This window comes from Blennius ocellaris (assembly GCF_963422515.1).
Source record: "Blennius ocellaris genome assembly, chromosome: 12".
In the NCBI taxonomy this organism is placed as follows: domain Eukaryota; kingdom Metazoa; phylum Chordata; class Actinopteri; order Blenniiformes; family Blenniidae; genus Blennius; species Blennius ocellaris.
Genome location: NC_137661.1, coordinates 20278488 through 20299649, shown reverse-complemented (window position 1 = coordinate 20299649; position 21162 = coordinate 20278488). Strand labels below are relative to the sequence as shown.

Below are 21162 nucleotides of genomic sequence, written 5' to 3'. Positions count from 1 at the left end.
ACAAAGCAAAACAAGAAGCCAAATCTCACAGCCACTTGGATTCATAGATAAGAGCGAAAACAGAGACGGAAAGGTTAAAGGACATCTAAAATCTGAGCTAATCACAGGCAGACAAGGCAAGAGGTTGATAAAAGTCTGAAAATAAAGAGTGAGATGAGGACACAGGGGGAGGCGGGGCAACAGCTGTTTCTTGGTGGGCTACCGTATCAGTGGAGTTAGAAAGAAGTGAAGACTGAAGAAAAAGGTCTGTCTGAACATGTTTCGCTGCAAGCGAACCCACAACCTGTATCTGGGCTGACGCACTTTGAACTAAATGAGTGAATCACTCGACAGCTTTGGAGCCGTCAGTCTAATTTGTGTCAGGCTGAGGTAAACTGAATTGTGCGAGCTTTAAAGAAAAAAGAAAAAAAAAAAGTCTTTAAAATGATGGTTTCAGTTTGGTAAACAAACCGTACCACTCACACTCAGCAAATCACTCGACATATACTGGAGATAAGGATTCGTGCGGTTTCTATTATGGGAAACAGCAGGCTTTGACATGCATGCACACTGGTATGTACAATATAGAAATGCCACTGTGAAGTTTAAAAACCGGAGCCCGACAACAACAGCCGAGATGAGTAAAGGTCAGATCAAACTACACAAAGACACAGCTCAGCTCGAAAGCAGCCATGCGAGCCCGAAACCATTCCACTCCAGTGGTCAAATATCAACTTCAGGAGGGGGCAGGACATATGGACACTCGTGTTAGCACCCTGTCAACATAAGGGAGAGGAACAGTAGGCACTCATAGTGTCGGAGACGGAGAGAGAGAGAGAGAGAGAGAGAGGGTCAGCCATCTGTGCAAATCAGTGACCTGTCACTCAGACGCCTCCCTCCTTCAGTATTATGCTCATCAATAGGTGATGTGATTGAAGGACGAGATGCAACATGACAGGAACAGCCAGCTAAGTGAGAGGAGCTTCTAAAAAGACGCAAATCAATCAGACTCATGAGTAAACAGTGGGTCAATATAAGATTTTTAACTTCATATATTCACCTAGTTTATTCAATAACTGTCTTTTTTAAGGGCTGTTCTGAAGTGAAGACTACGGCAAATACCACAGCACTTTTAATTATTCTTCACAGGAAATACTTTGTTTCTATTGCTGTCCGTTCTGAGCATGAAGCAAACAATAAATAAATCATCGTAAAATGTATGGCTGAAGCCTCTGAGCTTCATGGAACAGCTGACTAGACGTCACCCTTGTCGATTCGTCTCCCTGCTTATGATGAAACCGAGTATGCGCATGTTCCTTTATGTGTTAACACCTCATAACTTCCTCCAAAAGGGTTAACAGGTGCCACCGACGTCAGTGAGGAGGAAACATAAGAGCTGAGCAATGTACATATGGTAAAGAGTAAATATGAAGCCATCTCAATGCAGGTCCGTGGCTAAACTTGGATCCATAGCTTCAAGCCATGTTGCTCAGCGTTTCAAATGTCTCCTTTGCCCCCCCCCTGCAGCGTGGACTCCTCCAGCATGGAGGGATGTCAGAAGCAAACATCCTCCACGTACATTTCCATTAAGGCGTCAGGAGCTTATGTAACAGGCCACCAGCAAATCATGTGCACTGCGTGAAGTACAAAATGTGTCAACAGGGATACCCGATTTACATTGGTATCTTTCGTACCTAAAAATAAAATTCTAACTTTACAGTGAATTGTTGAAAGTTTAAAAAATTACGTCATTAACTGGCTAGCTAATGAGAAAACTGCATGTCAAGTGATATTTACCTCAGCAGACAGAAATAATGTTGAGCGGCAGAGCGAGAGAACAAAACTGAAAACGTGGTTAAATATAGAGGACAACGTGCAGTAATGTCAAGGAACGACACCTTCAGTGCTGGGTAACTGTCCATCCATCTTTTATGTCACATTATCCAATTCATGGACCAAAGGCAATGGAGCAAATCTCATACAATCACACTTACTGGCAATTTAATGTCATTAAGCAGCCGGAAATGTTTTTGGACTGTGGGAGGAAGTCCATGCACCATAAAAAAAAAAAAAAAAATCCAAAAAACATTCAAGGGACACAGCATGGTCTCAGCATGCGATTGCCAGCATATACAATTTAAAGCAGTAATTTCATCTTGTTGTCTTTTCTTGGTTATATGCTCTATATCAAAGAAAAGTGATGTAGTTTTCTCCATATACAAAGTCATATCTCACTATAATGTCTGCTAATTATTCATCAAGAATGTCAATATTACAATATTTTAAAAAAAAAAATAACAAAAAACTTTTACTTTGTTGTGATAATGTATTCATATATTTGTCATGCTCCACACAAAAATAAAGTTCTATAGGTTAGGGAAGCGTGGTGCCGAGTGTTTGTTAATCTGTGACAATAAAGAAGAGATTTAGCCTGTAATTAACAGTGTTAAAAAAAATTATGTGAACTGACAAAGACAGTCCAAAGTTGTTGCAAAAGATCAATATACCTAAGCGGATATGAGGAGATGTTGAATTGTGGTGAGCAACCAAATATTTAATTGGGTGTCATCTGCTTGTTTCATACAGATTCCAATCTCACGAGACAATGTAAGCCTGAGAAAAGAATCAGGACAAATCTACATCCATAAGAGTGTAAATCATAACTGCGGTTTGTTTGTTTTTTTGTTTTCTCACAGGAGCCGACAAGCTCAATTTCACACATTTAGTCAGAGACCTGCAGCTGTGGGGTCATTGCGGTAAGGTGTCTTGTATTTCCAGACTGCATGCTCAGTTAAAACCTTCAAAATATAATTCCTGGCATTTTAAACAGAATGCCACAAGTATGCATAGAAATGCTTTACACTTTTCCACAAATCAGTCACAAGGTCGTTTCTAAGTGCCGAGATGGGTTAACCTCTTTCAGGTCCTGCATGCTCTTTAAAAAACCCTTTCAATCTACTTTCTGTCTAATATTTGTCTTGGCCAGTCCCTTTGTGATTGGAAATTCTTGACAATTATCAAATAAACAAGTAGAAATTAACAACCTGTTTAGGTCCTAAAACTTTGCTTTCAGTACCTTTCACTGCTTGGAAATATACACAACACAGACGCTTTAGACAAGAACATCAGTGAGCAAACGGCCTTGTAAAACTCAAGGTGGCGAATCATGCAAATCTGAAGGACTTCTGCAACATGACTCACTGAATTAACGGTGAGCGGAAACTTGTCGAGTCACAACACACTTTGAATTGAACATCGGATAATTAATAACGACGAACAAAGAATATAGGAATTAAGCAACACATATGCCCGAATACTTGCGCTGTGCATCATTCAAGCAGAGCAAAATGAAATGGGATGGTCCCTTAGTCATGCCGCGTGTCATTTCCATGAATGAATAAAAAGACCTGTGTGTTGACATTCCATCCACAGGTGGGGGGAAAAAAAAAAAAAAAAGGAAAGCCTGAGACGGGAGAAAATAATGCCAAGAAAGATCTGATATGCTTTCTGGGTATCAGTGACCTACTTTTCAACTCTTATGCAACTTTGGGAGAAGGAATGTCTGCATTACAAATGGGGATATACCGTATATATAGAGAGAGAGATATACCTGAGTCACCATGACAGGTAAATGTCTTCGTGCGCTCTATGTATACAACATACCAGGAGTAGGTCAATCTGGCGAAGGAGCAACACTAATGACTCAGCAGGCTGCAAATACCTTCTTCCTCATTCTGTCTCAATCCCCACTTCCTGTCCCACTTCAGAAGCACCTTAGGGATTTGAAAGTCGTCTTTACAGCTTTTAAGTCTCTGTCTGAAAGCTGCAAGCGGCTCACTCGTTCAGTGGGACTTGCTTGAATGTTGGGAGTTTGTGTAAGATGTGCACATCTCCATGTCTAAATAGACTGTCTCCACCGGCTCCGAGTGGCCAAATCCCCGGATATTTCCTGTTGGCTTTAGGACCGTTCACAATCGCGGGGCATAAAACATCTCTCCCAGAGCCACTGCACTGAAATGGATGGCCGGGTCGACAAGAGTAGAGCCCAAACTGCAGAGTCAACAAGTTTAAGATTGATTAATCTGTCAGCAGCATGTCGCGCATTATCACCAGCCGCCACGCAGGAAGAGTGCACCATGACCTTTTCTAAAGCAGAATGTTTTACTATCGACTAAGGCCCTGCTTACACCAGAATGACCTGCTGGAAACAATACTGCTTAGTTCCTACTTATCTTGGGGGGGGGGATAAGTAACATGCAGAAGGTAACATTTGACCAACAATCGCCACACAAACAAGACAACAAATGTTGAAAACACTGTGATTTCCATTCAACGATGAGCTCCAGTGACGCAACAGCATGTATGCAGGCACCGTGCCAGTGTAGTAAATGGCAGTACATTTACACTTTGTTAAATGGTTGTTGTTAAATTCAAGAGTGAGCAGCACATGTGCGGTACTGCACGTTTCAAAAAGTTTGCATTTCCTGTTCAGATGGACAGCGGTTTTCAAAAATAGTCTCCGAAAGCAGATACCAGAGTGTGCCTTGTGACTAAACAAGTCAAAACGCAACAAAAGTTTACAGTTTCCACTTGCAAACATCGTCTCGACTGAGCCTCACAGGCACGGTCATGTAGGTCACTCCAGCGCGCACCCATTAAAGCTCGTGATATTTCAGTTTTATGTTTACGTATTTTTTAGTCATAAAACTATTTGAGGCAGAAGGGGCACGCTTCAAATGCCTTTGGCCAGTCATTCTGTATGTGCATAGCACACCAACAACAGTTCGAGGTGATATGTGAAGCTGGTGCTGCCGTTTGTTCAGAGGAGACACTGCACGTGACTGCAAAGGCATTTTTATTGGATGCAGGATATAAAGGAAACAGGATGGCTCATCAGATATTTACCATTGTTTTAAAAAGTATTGATGTGAAAGTATGTCCAGAACATTTGGCCACAGGTCAAACTATGAATGAATCCAAGAAATGTACTTCAATACGTGTTCTTGAATAACCTCACCGACATGTACAGATGTATCACCAGATGTTTTCTGCTCTTCTTGCTCCGGTTCAATTCATGTAGTGCAGATGAGTTTGCAGATTAGCTCTTGAAGTAAAACCGGCTTGCTCTCCTTCATTATTTAAACCCATTCTCTCACAAACAAACACGCACACACACAGTAAATATTCACTGCAGCGTCTTAACAAAAGTAACATCGAATTGTACACCGATGCTACAACTCTTTGGGATAGAATGAGCGAGATGGATTGTTACATAATGCTACGTTTCTGAGTGAATGTTTTTTGCCGTCCCAGTTTCAACAGTAGAGTGAACACTACGGCGGCCTGTCCTCGCATGAGGAGAATCTTGTGATGTTTTTTCCCACTGAAACTCAGAATCCTTTTGACACAGGACATTAGGAGCTGGGAAGTAACGGTGTAAGAAAGACGGATGGATAATAGCATGGTGATGCACTGACAGAAAGACTTTCTCCAACTGCTCCACCGATTACATAATTTACAGTCCTTTGAGAATAAATCCTGCATCCAGGAGCTTCATAATCAGCCGTCCAACTCATCTTGTTACAACATAAGTGATGCAGACAAAACCGCTTTGAAATAAATAAAAAAGGGGGGGGGGGGGATCCAGGACCCACGTGGGCAGAGGTGGTTTGTGGGGCAGGGAGATGTTCGGAGGCTTGCCAGGAAAAAGTAGGCCAGGGCATCTGCCAGACAAAAACATCCCGCCAGTGTGTGTGAAGGAGAAGGGAGCGCAGAGTCCAAAAGCCCAACCTTAAGAGGACTGAGCGTGTTCACGTGTTAAAAGGTTGCATGCGCAGCTCCAGGCTCCATTCACGGCCGAGCATGAAATAATGTAGAGCGAGCAGCAGTTCGCTCTAAAACCTTGCTGATCCCCCATAATCCTCTCTGCCGGTGCATCCTCATGGTGACCGGAGACAGGCATGGCAGCTGAACCGCACAACACGAACCAACACAACTGCAAATGCATCGCTGTTGCAAACCCCTGAACAGTTTGCTTTTGAAAATCATTTCATGAAAAATTCCTAACTCATCCAGGTTTGTACCATTTCTTTTTTCATAGTTGTTTTGTGGAGAAAATTGTACGAATTGCCAAAAATGCACCTCAAAAAAATCTTAAAGTGACTCGTTATGAACGGCTATATGAACGTGATACATCTTACCAAAAAGGCTGCAAATGTTTTTGCAGCTTCTCTCGGAGATGTGGCAAAACCTTCAATATCTCGTTCACGCGTACTTTTAACTCACTCACGATACCAGTTATTTTTATTATCCTTGAGAACACTTCTTCCTGTGGATGATGCTATTTTTTCAAGACAAAATGTCAGTGATGGCTTTTTGTTGCTGTTCAGACTGAGGAAATGAGAATTGGGCTTCGAAGTATAAAAGTGTCTGTCCAGAGAGGACTCGGCATCGGCTTCATTATGAAGTCGTGTTGTGCAGCACAACACTGTTTCCCAAAGGTTTTGTAAAAAAAACAAAACAAAACAAAACAAAACAAAACACTACAGAGTAGTTTTGTGCAGCCGTTGTGTTGAATTTGAAGTAATTATTGAACGTAAAGTTCCAGAAATCAAGGAAAGAATGACACACTTATCAGGATCGGATTGTTTTGGGTTTATTTGTTACTATTCTGAACTCATCATCTGTATTCTGACAACTATTTATTTGTTACTTTGACCACTTTTATCACATTCTAGATTTCAGAGATTATATTTCATTTCTCGTTTTGTTTTCCTGTATGATTACATGAGTGCATCTCTCCATGGGATCTGGCTGACCTTTGTTTTGCTCTTGTCATCAGATTTGTGTCGATCTTGCCTCAGATCTTTTAAAAGCATTTTTTCCTCACTTCACCCCACGTCAACTCTTTACATCGATCTAATCTTAGAATGGCAGCTGTGTGCTTTTACTTCAGATCTGCAGGTAAATTGAAATTTCCAGCCTGAAACTGAAAAGTTTATTTTTTTTTTGTTTGAGACCAACAGGAAGTTTGCATATGGTTAAAATCACATCGGTCCACATTCAAATGCGGTCAAAGTCAAAACCGTTTCAGAAGAGAAACTTGCAGACATCGTGCCGACTGGTGTGAACAAGCACGAATCCAAGTTTACCAGAGCGACGCAAAGAAAATGGAGTGAAGTGCTGCGGAAATGCATGTTCATGCTTTCGTCCTTGCTACTGCAAACACATTAACCGCTCAGATTAGCATCGCTGCTCCGTTTGTTACGCGTCTTCTGCCTGGACTGACCCAAGACACTGAGGGAGGCGGGCAGGGTCGGAGTGAAGGCCTCATTTCACTAAGTGCTTTAATGCAATGTGCTGACCTTGCCGTGTCGGAGGAGTAGAAGCATAGCAATAAACATCTTCTATCAAGAATTATGACCCGGCCTCACCGTGGCATGACGATACAGGCTTGACAACTTAACAAAACATTTTTTTTTAAAGCACTTCAGAAAGTGTGTATTTATGAATAATCTTTGATTTGCAGCAACCAGCACCAACAAAGTCTGTGGTCCAAAAAAACGTGATAAGTTCACTTTTTGAAAAGCAGTGGCAGATGAAGCTTCCAATCCAAGATGAAAATTCGAATAAGTAGAGAAACCTGCATGTCAACTTGGAATACAAGCGTTTTGCTGAGACATTGATGCAGCTTGGACTTACTAAATTCTTTTTTTTTTATTCCGTGTCATGCTACCAATACTGAAACTACCACCTCATTCTTCTTTAATGTCAGACGAGTACAGTTAATACAATTTTATGTGAATTTACATTGAAAGGTCATGTAGTGTTATAATGCACACTAGTCTATTATAAAAGCCTGTCAGTTTTCTAACATGGAAAGGTCTCCTTTTGATTACGCCAGTGCTGTGACGCAAATAAATGCTTTAAGATTTACACAGGAGCCTTTCTCCAGGATGCAGCCTGAAAGAACAGACACGCCTCTATTTAGAAAAGATCCCGGTGCAAAAAAGTAGGTGAAGTCACCCATTGGAAGTGAAACTTCACATACTGGAGCTCATTGACAAAAGTAATGAAAGGATTTAAATGTTCGTCTGCAGACATTAATGAAATGATTCAGACAATTAATTAGACCCTATGACACAACAATCGAACTAAGCTGGATAAATACAGCCTTAAACACTCATGTGGCTGAGAGCGTGTTTTTTTTTTATTAATTTTTTTTTTTTTTAAGGGGACTGGTTTTAGAGCAGATGCACCAACACTTACCACACACTTTCAGTGAGGATCAAATCACAGCACATTTGAACACACCCCAACAACACATATTAAAGGGAGGCCAGAGCAAAAACCACGATTAAAATGGCTACGTAATCCAACCATCTGGGCTAATTTGGGGAAGCTATTGAAGAATCAGCAGCACCCATTTACAGATATATATTTCACATTATAACACGAGATTTATTAGGCAGTACTGTTGGAGCCACATATATTCTTTCACGCTGAGCAGGACAAAAGGCTCAGCGTAGCGGTCCCGGTCAGACGGGGATCAAAGAGGCATGGGAAGATGACATCGGGAACGCAGACCTTGGACAATGGGACTGAAGGATGCAGTCATGTGATATAATGTAACTGGATAGGAAAAGCCATTTTGCCAGCGAGGGGCAGCGCGGGTGGGAGTGGATACGACAATGCACGTGTATTCTTTCAGTATATAAGCACATCGGGCGACACAGCATGAGAACAAAAACACGTCAACTGTTCATTAAAAATACAATACCGCTGCGACATTTGTGAATAATATTTCTCGTATGTACTCAAATGTACGCGTTACCTTCTGAAAACGGCAACAAAAAAAAACACAAAAAAAAACATTTTTCCAGGAACAAAGCCATTAAAACCAAGAATAATATAGAATATTGGTCAACAATAACATGCGATCGTCCTCTCATGTAGCTGAAACAATGACAAAACTAGTCATTGCCTTCTTGATTCTAATGTCTATTACAAATGTAATCATTTCAGACTGTAATATAACCCTTTGCATTTAGTGGGCCCATAGAGGAAAGTACACTTGATGGCACCGCATTGTCTTTGTGCCTACGCTTTAACAAAGCATGCCTCTATAGGCTTTAGTACACAATGTTCTTTCGCCGCCACATGTTCCACCTATAGACAGGGTGTCCGTCAGTGGACTGCCCTCGCCTTCCTGGAAAGTTTAAAGAGTATCCATGAAGACGGATATGGATTCCTTGCGTTAAATTACAAAACTGCACAAAGAAAGACAGAGAAGGTCTCCGATGTGCACAATTCACGCATGAGAGCGAGTCGCTCACGCTGTGGAAGTTAAACAGTAAAGAGCAATGAGAGGGAGAGGGGGGGAGGGATGAAAAGAAAGTGGAGCAAATTCAGGGGAGAGAAAGACGGCGTCTCTCTTCGTGAGGGAAGGAAAAACTGAAAACGTATCTAAACTAAAACTTGTAAGGATATACACTATCCAGGTGTTGCAAATAGACACAAGTGGAGCTGGAAAATGTTCACGACCGTTTACCTTTTTGAGACACAGCATACACGGAATTAAAAATGCAGAGAATGTGTTTACTGTACGACCAGAAGAAGGTAAACTAAAAGAAGTTTGGAGTTAACGCTCCACTGTCCAAACTTTCCAGTCTGCCATGCCCTCTTCTCAAACAAGCAGACATGCGTAGTGACACAATGCTTAGTGACACAGGACACCACCTTCAAATCGCCTTACAATCTCCACCCCTATATTGTTCACTAAAAGTCAACAGCAGAATTTGTTTTTTTTTACCACTGACAGAGCTTCCAGCTACTGGCTTGCTTTCAACTCTCCCCGCAGGGCCACCTATTCTTGGAAGATATATTCATGAGTGAATGACAGTAACCGGCAAACAAGTTTCTGCTTATTGTTAAAAGAAAAAGGAGTGTCGCCAGTTAAGACACACATTTTCAAAGATATGAAAACATGCACTGAGCTTAAGAGGCAGCTCGTGACATTTAGTCCATGAATGATGAATGCTACCATTCTTTTGCCACAGTAGAGATGAGCACGTTTCACATTTGAACCAATAATTTACCGATAACTGGGAATCTATACCGATACCCAACGGGACATTTGTGTGTTTATGCGGTGATGAAAAACGTCACATTTTTCAATTTAACATATAGTTCTCAATATGTAAACTACAACAAAGGTATCAAAACAACATCCAACTCTTTGTATTGTAACATCGCAGTTGATTCCCAAATGTCTTCACCATAAAAACCCTTCACTACAACAATGCAGTGTTTTTTTCTTCATAATGCTTAAAAACCCAGCTCCACCTCCTCCTCTCCCCTCTGGAAATATTGGGATGGTAGAACTGTAGATCTCTGACGGTAGAGCTGTCCAATGCTGGTGATGAGCAGCTACATTGACTCCGATGCCTGCCATCTTCATAATATCAACTTCAAATGAACATCGTCATCAGTCTGGAAAGGCCGAACTCCTACACCTGATCATTGCCTTCAATATACTGGTGCACTCATTTTATCTTTAAGGTGTGAGCCTGCTCAGGGCACGGCAAGGCCGCCAGGCAGAAGAGCTCCATGTTCCCATCGGTCTCCGTGGCCAGCGGCAGGAACAATGGCGTGCAGGGGGGGTGCTAGCCCAGCTCCATCTCCCCAAATAGAATTAGACCTGCCAAACCACAGTGCTTAAACCTGGGCCTGCTTCAATAACAACAGAACAATGAACTCAAAGTTCCAGAGTCTCTCGTCTCTGAGCCTTCTTACCTTCCTATATCAATGATCTATTGGCTTGTCCTTTGCCATTTCAATGAATTTTACCCGTTATAACTATAACATATTGACTGTATGGGTGGCCGTCTGCTCCAGTACCCTGCAACTCGAAATAGAAGGTGGATGGATATTTATTATGCGTTAATTGTTGTTCCAATTTGCTGTGAAGCACTTTGAAACATTGGTAAGAAAACTCCGACAAGATAAATCAAATTCACCGTTTATTATGAATTTCTGAACAATGAGAGCAATGGTGTCATTTTATCGCTGGAATTTTAAAACTTCGATAAAATAATAAAACAATTGCACCCGGTCTATTAACCTCAACTCAAAGATGTTATTGCAACCCATTTGTCTATTTTCTTTAACAATCTGTTGATATAAATTTCATGATTCGACATAAAATACTGAGTTAAGGAAAAAAAAGAATCGATCCTACCGAGTTCCATAAAATCCCATGTTGAAAAGATTAAGATTTTGTATATCATTAATGTGACGACTGAGATGTGTTTCATGCTTGCTGAGAAACTTTTTACCTTTATCGTTTTTAAATCTTAAAATAGCATTGATTGGTGATATATTTTCAAATGAATGATATCGACTGAAATTCTCTAAAACTTGTTTCATCAGTGACCATCAAGAAACTGAACTGCATAGATGAACAGGAAAGCACACACAGGTAATCTATGGCCAAGGCTTAAGTATTAGCAGGACAATGTCTTACTGTGAAATATATATATAATAAAAAAAAGAAAAAAGAAAAAAAAACTGAAAATCTATGTCAATAACCCCTTACATGTTCTTCAGTATACACACAACAACAACAACAACAAGGTCATATAATGGCGACAGACTGAAGGGGAGAGGGGAGGAGGGGGGGGGGGGGGGGGGAACGAAGAAGCACGTGCACGGACACACATGTTGTAAATCACAGCAGGACTGGCGACTCTTTAAAAGTTACAACGAGTCGGCGAGATGTAATGAATAGCTTGGACGTTTTGAGCTTCAGGAAAAGGCTAAAGAAAGCAACACTGTCTTCTTCTTGAGCACACTTTGGAGCCTCCACGGTCACCTTGCAAGCTGCCTGCCCTTTCCATGGTGGAACTCGCCCAAAACACACACACCCCTTTAATCTGTGTGTCTGGTGCAGGTGCTGCGAGAGTCTGCTGGTGGAAAATGCAAGAAAGTGCTACAAGTGACTGGTCACTCTTGCGGGGGGGGGGGGGGGGGGGGGTGAGGGGCAACACAAGAAAAGATCTTATGCAACAACTGCCTCAAAAAGGGAAGTTCTAAACCATGGACAGTACACGGAGTTCTTTTCACCTGAGCATGCTGTTGCTGTACCCTCACTTCTTTTAGCACCACATTGTATGTAGTATGTGTATACAGGGTGTACGTGGGGGGGGTGGATTTACAAGTCCTTTAATCCGCTAACGTATTGGTGGCTTTCTGTTGTATTTTCTTTGTTAAATATCCGGATAATCTGCCTCCACAACGGACTTTACTACACCACATCCTTGAGCTTCAGAAGCTGAATAAAAGAGCCCATTAATGTGTCATATTAATGTATATAAAATAATTAAACTAAATCAGATGATCGGTTGATAAATTTACATTTACCTTGTTTTACATGTTTTGTTATTTAGGCATTGGATGATGAAAAAGTATGTCCAACTTAAGGCAATAGAAATTCATGTTGTCAGCGAGCTAAAGAGTTTTCTAATGTGTGTTAATCATGTTACATAACAACAGTAATCTTCTGATGATGAGACTAATGGGACTATGACACTGACACAGAACAAAAGACAAAGGCACCTTTGCTTGAGCATGCCATAATGCCATAATACATGATATGTGCATTTTTTGTGTACATATGGCATAATGACATAGTTGCAAGAAGATCCCAACCAGTTGGGCCTGGTTGCAGCCTGCAAAAAGTGCCAACACCTAACCCTATGCTGTAATTTAGCACTTACAATTGAAATTTCAATGGAGGAGGAACGATAATACGTCTGTGGTATATCATCATAACTGATAATTAGCCTGGTTGGAAATGTGCACCCTCACACAAACGGGCACACATTCTCTCCAGCAATGCTGATGTCAACAGCCTAAGCTAGCATTACCGTGCACACAGCAAGAGCCCTGTTGCTGACTATGTGAGTGAAGGGGTAGCATGACATATAGAGAACTGCTGTCTCTTTCAATCTCTATGAAGCCGAGCAACAAGAGCGGTACAGAGGACATTGATGCAAGAAATAAAAGCATGCAATCTGAACGAGAAATGTTATTAGCGTCAAACAGCGCAAGGTTATTTAAAAACCAGTCATCAGTCGAGTCATGGCAACCCCGCTATCCTCGTCTGCCATCGGCCTCTCAGAACAGAGCCTCTTTTCACACAACCAACATCACCGCTGCCTTGGAAACCATTGGATTACAGCAAGTATTGCATTCCCCATTTCTCTCTTCCCTCCTGGGATGTGTGAGAGTTGGCACCGTGGAGTGAGAGGCTGACAACGGCACGCTAAAAAGGGTTTGCATTAGTAATGACGTCTGAGTTTATTAGATGGTTTGTTGGGGGAGTGAAAAAGTGCATCAATGTTTCAGACTTGCACACCTGACCTGCAAGTTTGTAGTCAAATCTGGTTACAGGGGCCTGGAAGATATTTCTGTATATATTTTCATGTTAACTTTCATTTAGCTTCTTTTATATTTGTATTAGAAAAATGCATTACGGCTAAACTGCTTGAAACACAAACTCCATGAACAATAACGTGGATAAGTCATCACTCTTCATTGGGAAACACACAAGGGTGATGTCAGAGTTGATTTAATAACCACAGAAGCTTTCTTCTATTCAACCTTCACAAATCACGCAGCTTCTTTTTCGGAGACTGATTTGATGGCACCTCACCGGTCTGCGAAGCGAAGGAATTTCCAAGTATTAATGGAGGATATTGCATAGCACGAATTCCTGACATGATCAATAAAAGTTGAGCCCTAAGGTCACTTATGAATTGGTATGAGGAAAAAGAGAAACAAAAACAGGGCCCATTTTAGAGCACAATAACCGGGAACTTCGGGTATGAAGGGAGGTAATTTTGCACAAACATTATATCGAAACATGCGTGATGTTTTTCTGGAAGACCTCGCTACATCTACCTCTCATGTTGTTCTATGGAAATGAAACTCCCCATAAAATAAACAAAACTACTCATGCACAGTAAAGATAAAAAAAATATCAACAACAGATGTATTAAGTCATTGGAAATGACCAAAACAAAGGTGGAAAGCAATCCCCTGCAAGCAAGTGGCTGGATATAGCGGCTACTGAGTCACCAAACAGGATGAAGGTGGCATGTTAGCTGCACTGTTAATCCCATTCCACAAATGCTGTGTATTGTTACCTGCTCCGTGCTTCTGAGGTTAAACAAATAACCTACCAGGGCTGCTAATAAATGCTGCAACCATTATTGTATAAGAGCAAAACATTCACACACATGCAAATTAATTTGCGGTTACAGCTCCACCAGAATACTGATGTTAATTATTAGATTTTTTTTTTAATCCCTATGTGTCACTAGTACGTCAACTTCTGGACAGTGCATTGTAATTTGAACCACCACTGATGAGCTTGTGATTCAGGTAAGCAAGACCAACGTTGTCCTTGTGTTATTCCCTTTCCATCATGTTGAATTTATTGACATGACTCTTCTATATGCTTGTGTAATTTTGACTTTACATCAGTTATCCAGAGGAGTGAAACTATTCCAGCGTATCCTTTTACCTTGAATTGCTCAGGCTGTGAAATTGGCTGCAACACTGCCCAATAAGGAGACAATGGTAAACCGTGGCAATAGGTAACAGGTAGTGAATTTCATGTGATCAGGGTAAATCACACTTCCAGCAGCAGTCTGTTCACCGTAAAGCAGACAAGTATCATCACTGCCCCAACTTCACTGCTTTGGCTTAGCTAACTCCGCTGCTATTCAACAGCTGGCTTCCCTTAACCGATTAAAATCACTCCAACAAACCAACGCCATCACTCATCTGTGACAAATAACCAAGAAAGGCCTCGCTTCTGAGCCGCAGGTCAAGGGAAAACACATCAACAATCCATGCAACAAGGTGACAGTGTTAGCTATGTAGCAGGGATGTTTTGGCTCATCACTGGCGGATATTATGCGGCAAAAGACCTCGAGTGAAGCGAACCAGACCGGGGATTTGTGGGGGCTGGCGAGCAGCTGTCATGACAGAAACGTGCGGGACGTGTGATCAGTGGTGTGGACGGAGATGTCGGGTCAGGCTTACCAGCACAGGAGAGCTACAATGAGGCACACCAACAAAACGCGCAGCCTCTTCATTATCTTCCCGCGGGGACCAACATCCTCGCTCTTTTGGGGGGGTTTTCTCTGACCACTAACGGTTATTCAAGACAGCAAGGACAAGCTCTGTATCGGCTGAGTACTTGTCTCAATTTAAAAAAAAATAAATGAACAGGCGACTGTTCTGAGTTTATAAAAAACCTACACTTAAAAGCACAATTCTCATTGTGCGAGGTGGCCGCCTTTCTTCCTGATCAGCCTCAGTAGTGCTGTCGACGAGTGCATGGCTCCTGCTATGTTCAACCCAAGCTCCAACTCCGACCAATCAGCTGAGCGCTCAGCTTCCATGGACCAATCAGGAGCGACGTAGCAACACGGGGCTTCATTAAGTAGCCCCGCCCCCCCAAGACTAAGGACTGGTTCCCGTGAAGGGACGCACGCCACCTATTCCTAAACTATTTCAACGCTCAGTAATTCTAATAATGACAACATTAATAACAATAACAATAATACTAATGTAACGTACCCCTTTCAATATATAGACGATGCTTTCTTTATTCCACTCCCACTTAAACTGAAGTCCATAGCTCTGAATGAGTGTGCGCTCGTAAAAGCTTGAAAGAAAGTGAACACTGTGTCCTTTTGGACTAACGTCGCCCCAACGCCTTTAAAAATCAATTATAAAATGCCCACTATTTTTAATTTGTCAAACTATTCAACAATAGTCTATTACCCATGTTTAAGGTTTAATACAACGATGCATATTTTGTCTGAAACATTTTTGCCCCACGACATTTAATAAAATAATTTTTTTAAGTTCTTTCTGCAATAAGAATATATTGGAACACATAAAATATGTACACATTATACTATATCATTATTTATATAACAATAATCAACATTTAAGAAGATCGAAAGCCTGAAACAGTGATCCAATGCTCACTAAAAATAGGTGATCATTCTTTGTAGATGTTAAAACTGTTTTGCTGCTTGGACTTTGCTTGGATGTATGTATTAGGTACTGTAAGTTTGTAGTTTTTAAAACACGTGCGGTTTCTCCGGTTATTCGCAGCAAATGAGGAAGAACTACATTTCCCATGATGCAACAAAAGCAAAGGCCCGTAAATAGTGCCTGGGTATTTTTAATTGCGTATATTCTGTCTCGATTAAGATACACACAAAAATAAGCAAAAGCAACAACTTCCAAACAAAAATGGGAATTAATTCTGTATATTGATTTTTCTATTTGTATTTTTTTTTTCCGAGCAGGCGGGGTCTTGGAGTGTATTTAGCTCTGAGTGAAAGCGTTTCAACAGAAGTCAACTTTGGTCTAAACTAGCTCACCGTCCTCCTGCTCACGGTTCCCGGTCCCTGTCCGTACCGTGCCCGGCTCCTCCAACACCGGCTCGTCGCAGTCAGTCTCACCGGATTCAGTATGGAGCTCGGCCGGGTGTTTCTGTGTGTCCTGTCCGTGTTCGTTACTTTAGTGTCGGAGAGGTTTGTGGTGCTGGCGTCCTTCTCTCAGTCCATGGACAGCGACTTCACGTTCACCCTGCCTGCCGGGCGAAAGGAGTGTTTCTACCAGACCATGAAGAAAGACGCTTCCCTGGAGATAGAATATCAGGTGAAGACAAAAATCATCTTTAAGTCGACTTGCCGAGTTAGCTGAGCGAAGTTGAACAGCCTGTGGGTGCAGCACTAATCAATAACCCACGCCAAAGGGTGTCAACACGGATATAACCTCACACTGCTAACTTATTGGTTTATTTTTGTTCACTTTCACGGTGTCTTAAATTTAAACAAACAGAAACTAGTTGTCGTGTTCCTGTTTTTCTGTAGTTTGTGTGCAACAAAGCCACAAGTTTTCATATAAATGGGGGGGTGGGGGGGAAATATCGTTTTCTGAGTGGACTTTAAAAATGGAATAGTATCTTGATGCTGTATTTAAAACAATTGGGCATTGTCCCTGGGTTGATATAGTTTACGTTCATGTATTTAGTAGGAAATCCACCAGCCTTGACAGTGTTGGACAAGTCAGGCCTTGAAAGTAAAACAATGTCCCTACTTGCTTCTTCCGTGTTAAACCCCAATCTACACAAACGTGTTGTCGAGCAATCTGAACACTACTTTGTGTTCTTCTTTCTGGATTTAATTTGCCTCTCCCTTCTTTTCACCCCCTGTCATTTACAGGTATTGGATGGTGCAGGCCTCGATGTGGATTTCTCCATCTCCTCTCCCTCTGGGCAGCTGCTGTTCAATGACCACCGCAAGTCGGATGGCGTTCACACGTAAGTCACTTAAAAATCAGCTTTAAGACTGTGAACAGTTTGATATGGCTTTGAAAACATACACATTTTACTCCTATTCTTTTCCAGTTTAGAAACCGAAGATGGAGACTACATGTTCTGCTTCGATAACACCTTCAGTGCCGTTTCGGAAAAGCTCATATTCTTTGAGTTGATTCTGGACAACATGGATACAGACGAGGACCCAGATGACTGGAAGGAGTACGTCCATGGGACAGACATTTTGGACATGAAGTTGGAAGACATAATGGTGAGGGTGGAGTCGACAAATTACTGATCTTTCGGGTCGTTTGCCCCAAAGAGCGCTACTGAGAACTTAAAACTTAGCAGTTCATATTGAGACACGTCGTCTGGCACATTTCTAAATGTGCTCATAACGTGACATGGATGTGGACAATGAGTCAAACGGCTGCCAGCAAAATTTTCATCGAGTATACCACACACTGAGGCAACGTCGACGGGAGAATGTCACAAGAATAGACGATGTCACTCATGAACTTTCACCTATTGGCTGAGCGCAGCCAATTGTTTCAGCTTGCTCCACAGCAGCCTGCACCACCCCGCCACCAGAAATAACCCTCGTTTCCGAGTCACAAAGGCATCACTTTATAGGAAATGTGTTCTCAAGCTGTTGAGGAAGTTGTCCTCGCTGAGAAGAATCAAAAGACTTGATGTCGAACGATCTAAACTGGAACGATCTCCTCTTTTGATTGGTGGAATAAGACGAGATCAGACTTTATTGGATGACCCATTACATGGGGGAATTCGGTCATCTCAACAGCTCCACATTGCACCAATGGTTAGAATAGTATAGTGGCACCCAACAGAATAGATGGGGGGGGGGGGGGGGGAGATATATATATATATATATATATATATATATATATATATGCATACATACATGGAAATAAGAGACACAGATAGGGAAAACTATAACAAAGTTACAGTAATGGTAATATTTACAAACTCGTTTGTTGCTCTCGAGCAATTTAGCAGCAGTAGGTTTGTTTTTTTTTACTTGATTGTCATGTACATCCACTTCCACTACTTTAACATATATTTTGCACAATTCACTGATTGTTAATGTTTCATAGTAGAGCATTTATCTTTTCTGTTCAAGGTATATTGTACATTTTGCTTTCAGTACATTGACCTAATTTTAGTGTACATAATTTACCGCTCTGCTCCTGTAACAATGTCAATGTCCCAATTGTGGGATGTATAATATTGAATGTAATGAAATCCCAGAGTAATTTTGACTTTCTTGTCCCATCCCTTTCAGGACACCATCAACAATGTCAAATCTCGGCTGGTCAAGAGCGTGAAAATCCAGACGCTGCTGCGAGCGTTTGAGGCTCGCGATCGAAACCTCCAGGAGAGCAACTATGACAGGGTGAACCTTTGGTCAGTGGTCAACCTTGTTGTCATGGTGATGGTGTCTTCAGTTCAAGTCTATCTACTGCGTTCGCTGTTTGACGATAAAAGGAAAATTCGCACATAACCTCACTTCAAGTGGAGAAAGGGGAGGAGAAACTAAAGTGTGCATGGATTGGATTTTCCAGCTGATCCATTTTTTTTTTTTTAAGAATTTCAACACAATATGTCACCTCTACACCTGTGTGTGTGTGTGTGTGTGGAGATGACATTGTGCAAACAGACATTTATGAGGAACTACTTCACCAGGGGTTTGGCTGGACTCTGCTGTACACTTGAAATTTGAGGGACGGTGGAAATGGCAGGTTTAAAACGAGAACTTGTGACCGTCAACTCCTCTACACACGACCTCAAAAAGTCCATTTGTCTCTCTTCCAAATTCATATATTGTGTCATGGTCCTTCTTAGATGTTGTAGGTCTTTCCATAACAAGGCGCCACATGCAGGCTTGGGAGGCAGATATTTTTCTAACAAAGCTTAAAATGAACAGGTCTGTGGCCAATTCAAAATGTTCTTTCTGTTTTGTCTTTTATAATGCGTTTAACAATTATCCTATACCCCATGCTCATGATCAACTAATGAAAACATTTTTTTAAGTCCAGAAAATGTGTGTGTGTGTATATATATATATATATATATATATGCCAGATGGGTGTGGGAGTCCACCAGCATGTCCTCTGTAATTTACCTTTACCTGTTCCTTATAGGTCTTTTGGATTTTGGATTTAGCTCCCAGTGTTTTTGTCTTATTGCCTTATTGCCACAAAGTCGCTAAAGTTTTTAAGTCACAATTCACCTCCACATGCCAATAATGAAGGTTTCAGTGTCAAGGTGGGACTGTGCTGCTAATGCTGCTCTTTGGCACCCAAGAGGCAGTGGTGTAAAAGGAAAGGGCTTACCTCCGGTTCCTCGCGGTGACTCCCCCCCCCCTTGGCGGTCCTCCGCTCTCATTTGTGGACTCGTGGCCGACACGGCTGCCAGCGCCGCCACTCTCCCGCTGTGAAGTCTCGCGGCTGCCGGTGGGTGTCTGCTTACAAGCCCCCCCCTGACTCTGTGAAGATCAGAGACTGCATATAAAGGGGTTTATGGAGAAGATGTTGAGCCTGCCTGTCTCTAGTGACAGAAGTCTATTTCTAGCTTTACTGACACCTGGAAGGTCGTTACCACTTTGCACTGCTGAGTTGACTTATGCACAAGCCATCCAATGCCTTGGCTCATCAGCATTTATTTTTTGGTAAAATTCTGGCTTTTTTTTGTGTCTATTTACTCCGATATTCATGCTCTTTTAAAAAAAAAAAAAAAAAACCCATTATAAAGTAATGTGAGCCTTGCACCGTCTCTGATGCTACAAAGAATCGTCTTAGTATTGACAACAACACCACACTTTTTCAACTGAAGGATTTATTTTTTTTTGGGTGGGGGGGGTCCATTATTTGTTTTCTGAGATGTGGGTGAAGGAGCACTGATCAAGAGGACAATCATTCATTTGTGTCGCACATTCTGTCAAGCTCGTCTGTCGCTTGTGGTTTTTGGTTGCATTTGTCGTTTCTTCAGTTGAAATCTGTCTGCTCTGGACCAGCAATGGAAGCTCCATGTAGATCATGTGAATTTACCCCTGTGCTGCAAACTAAAAAAAAAAAATCATCCAATGAGTTGAAGCCTTTATCATTCACGAAGCCTTTTGAGAGTCAAACTTTATGGTGTTTAATTCTTTGGAGTTTTATCGTTTGCCATGCAGTATTTGCTTGCATCACGGTTTTGCATTTCTTATGAGTGGGAGAAATATAATAATAATAATCTGCTCCAACACTGTAGCACTGAGGTCGATTCCTCACCATCTGCTCAGCTGGTGTCCTCGAGATAGTCGGCACTTAAATATTTTATGCTGATTTTCTGAAAGTCTTAAATGGGGAAATCGGAAAAAGGAGAAGAAAAAAAAACTTGTATTGTAAAGTGGTTTGAAAATCCTGCAAAGATTTTTTTTTTTTTAATCCATGATTTTAAAGTATTTCTATGTTACTGAAATTATTTATGGTTGACTCGGAAGCCACAGTGCTAATTATTTTTACAATCATGTTGGAGCAGGGGAGTGGGAGGGAACATGGTGTGATATTTATTCTCCTAATGTCCTGTAGTTGTAAATGTGTATAAATAAAGATCCCCAACTTTTTCTGACTCCTCTGTTGTGTTTGGTGCTTATCCAGCAGTCGACATGTTGAACTAGTACTATTCCAATCTCATTATTTGATGAGAATTTTACAAAATGCTGCGTTATGTTAAAGCTGTGGAACATCACAGCAGTGGCTATGAACTGCTTT

General features: G+C 41.5%; 2 protein-coding genes across 3 annotated transcripts in view; one reads left to right on the top strand and one right to left on the bottom strand.

Moving 5' to 3' along the window:
- suco (SUN domain containing ossification factor) overlaps positions 1–15332 on the bottom strand; it is a 38313-nt gene extending 22981 nt beyond the window's left edge. For both annotated transcript variants that reach the window (XM_080505995.1, XM_080505996.1), the window contains exon 1: positions 15091–15332. In XM_080505995.1, the coding sequence (XP_080362121.1) occupies positions 15091–15143 (53 nt within the window). In that variant the 5' untranslated portion in view covers positions 15144–15332. The remainder of the gene's footprint in view (positions 1–15090) is intronic.
- Positions 15333–16447: 1115 nt separating this feature from the next.
- tmed5 (transmembrane p24 trafficking protein 5) lies at positions 16448–20934 on the top strand. Its single transcript, XM_080505854.1, has 4 exons — positions 16448–16728; positions 17295–17392; positions 17480–17660; positions 18693–20934. The coding sequence occupies exons 1-4, from the start codon at positions 16540–16542 to the stop codon at positions 18909–18911; spliced, it is 687 nt and encodes a 228-aa protein (XP_080361980.1). The 5' UTR covers positions 16448–16539; the 3' UTR covers positions 18912–20934.
- Positions 20935–21162: the final 228 nt, after the last annotated feature.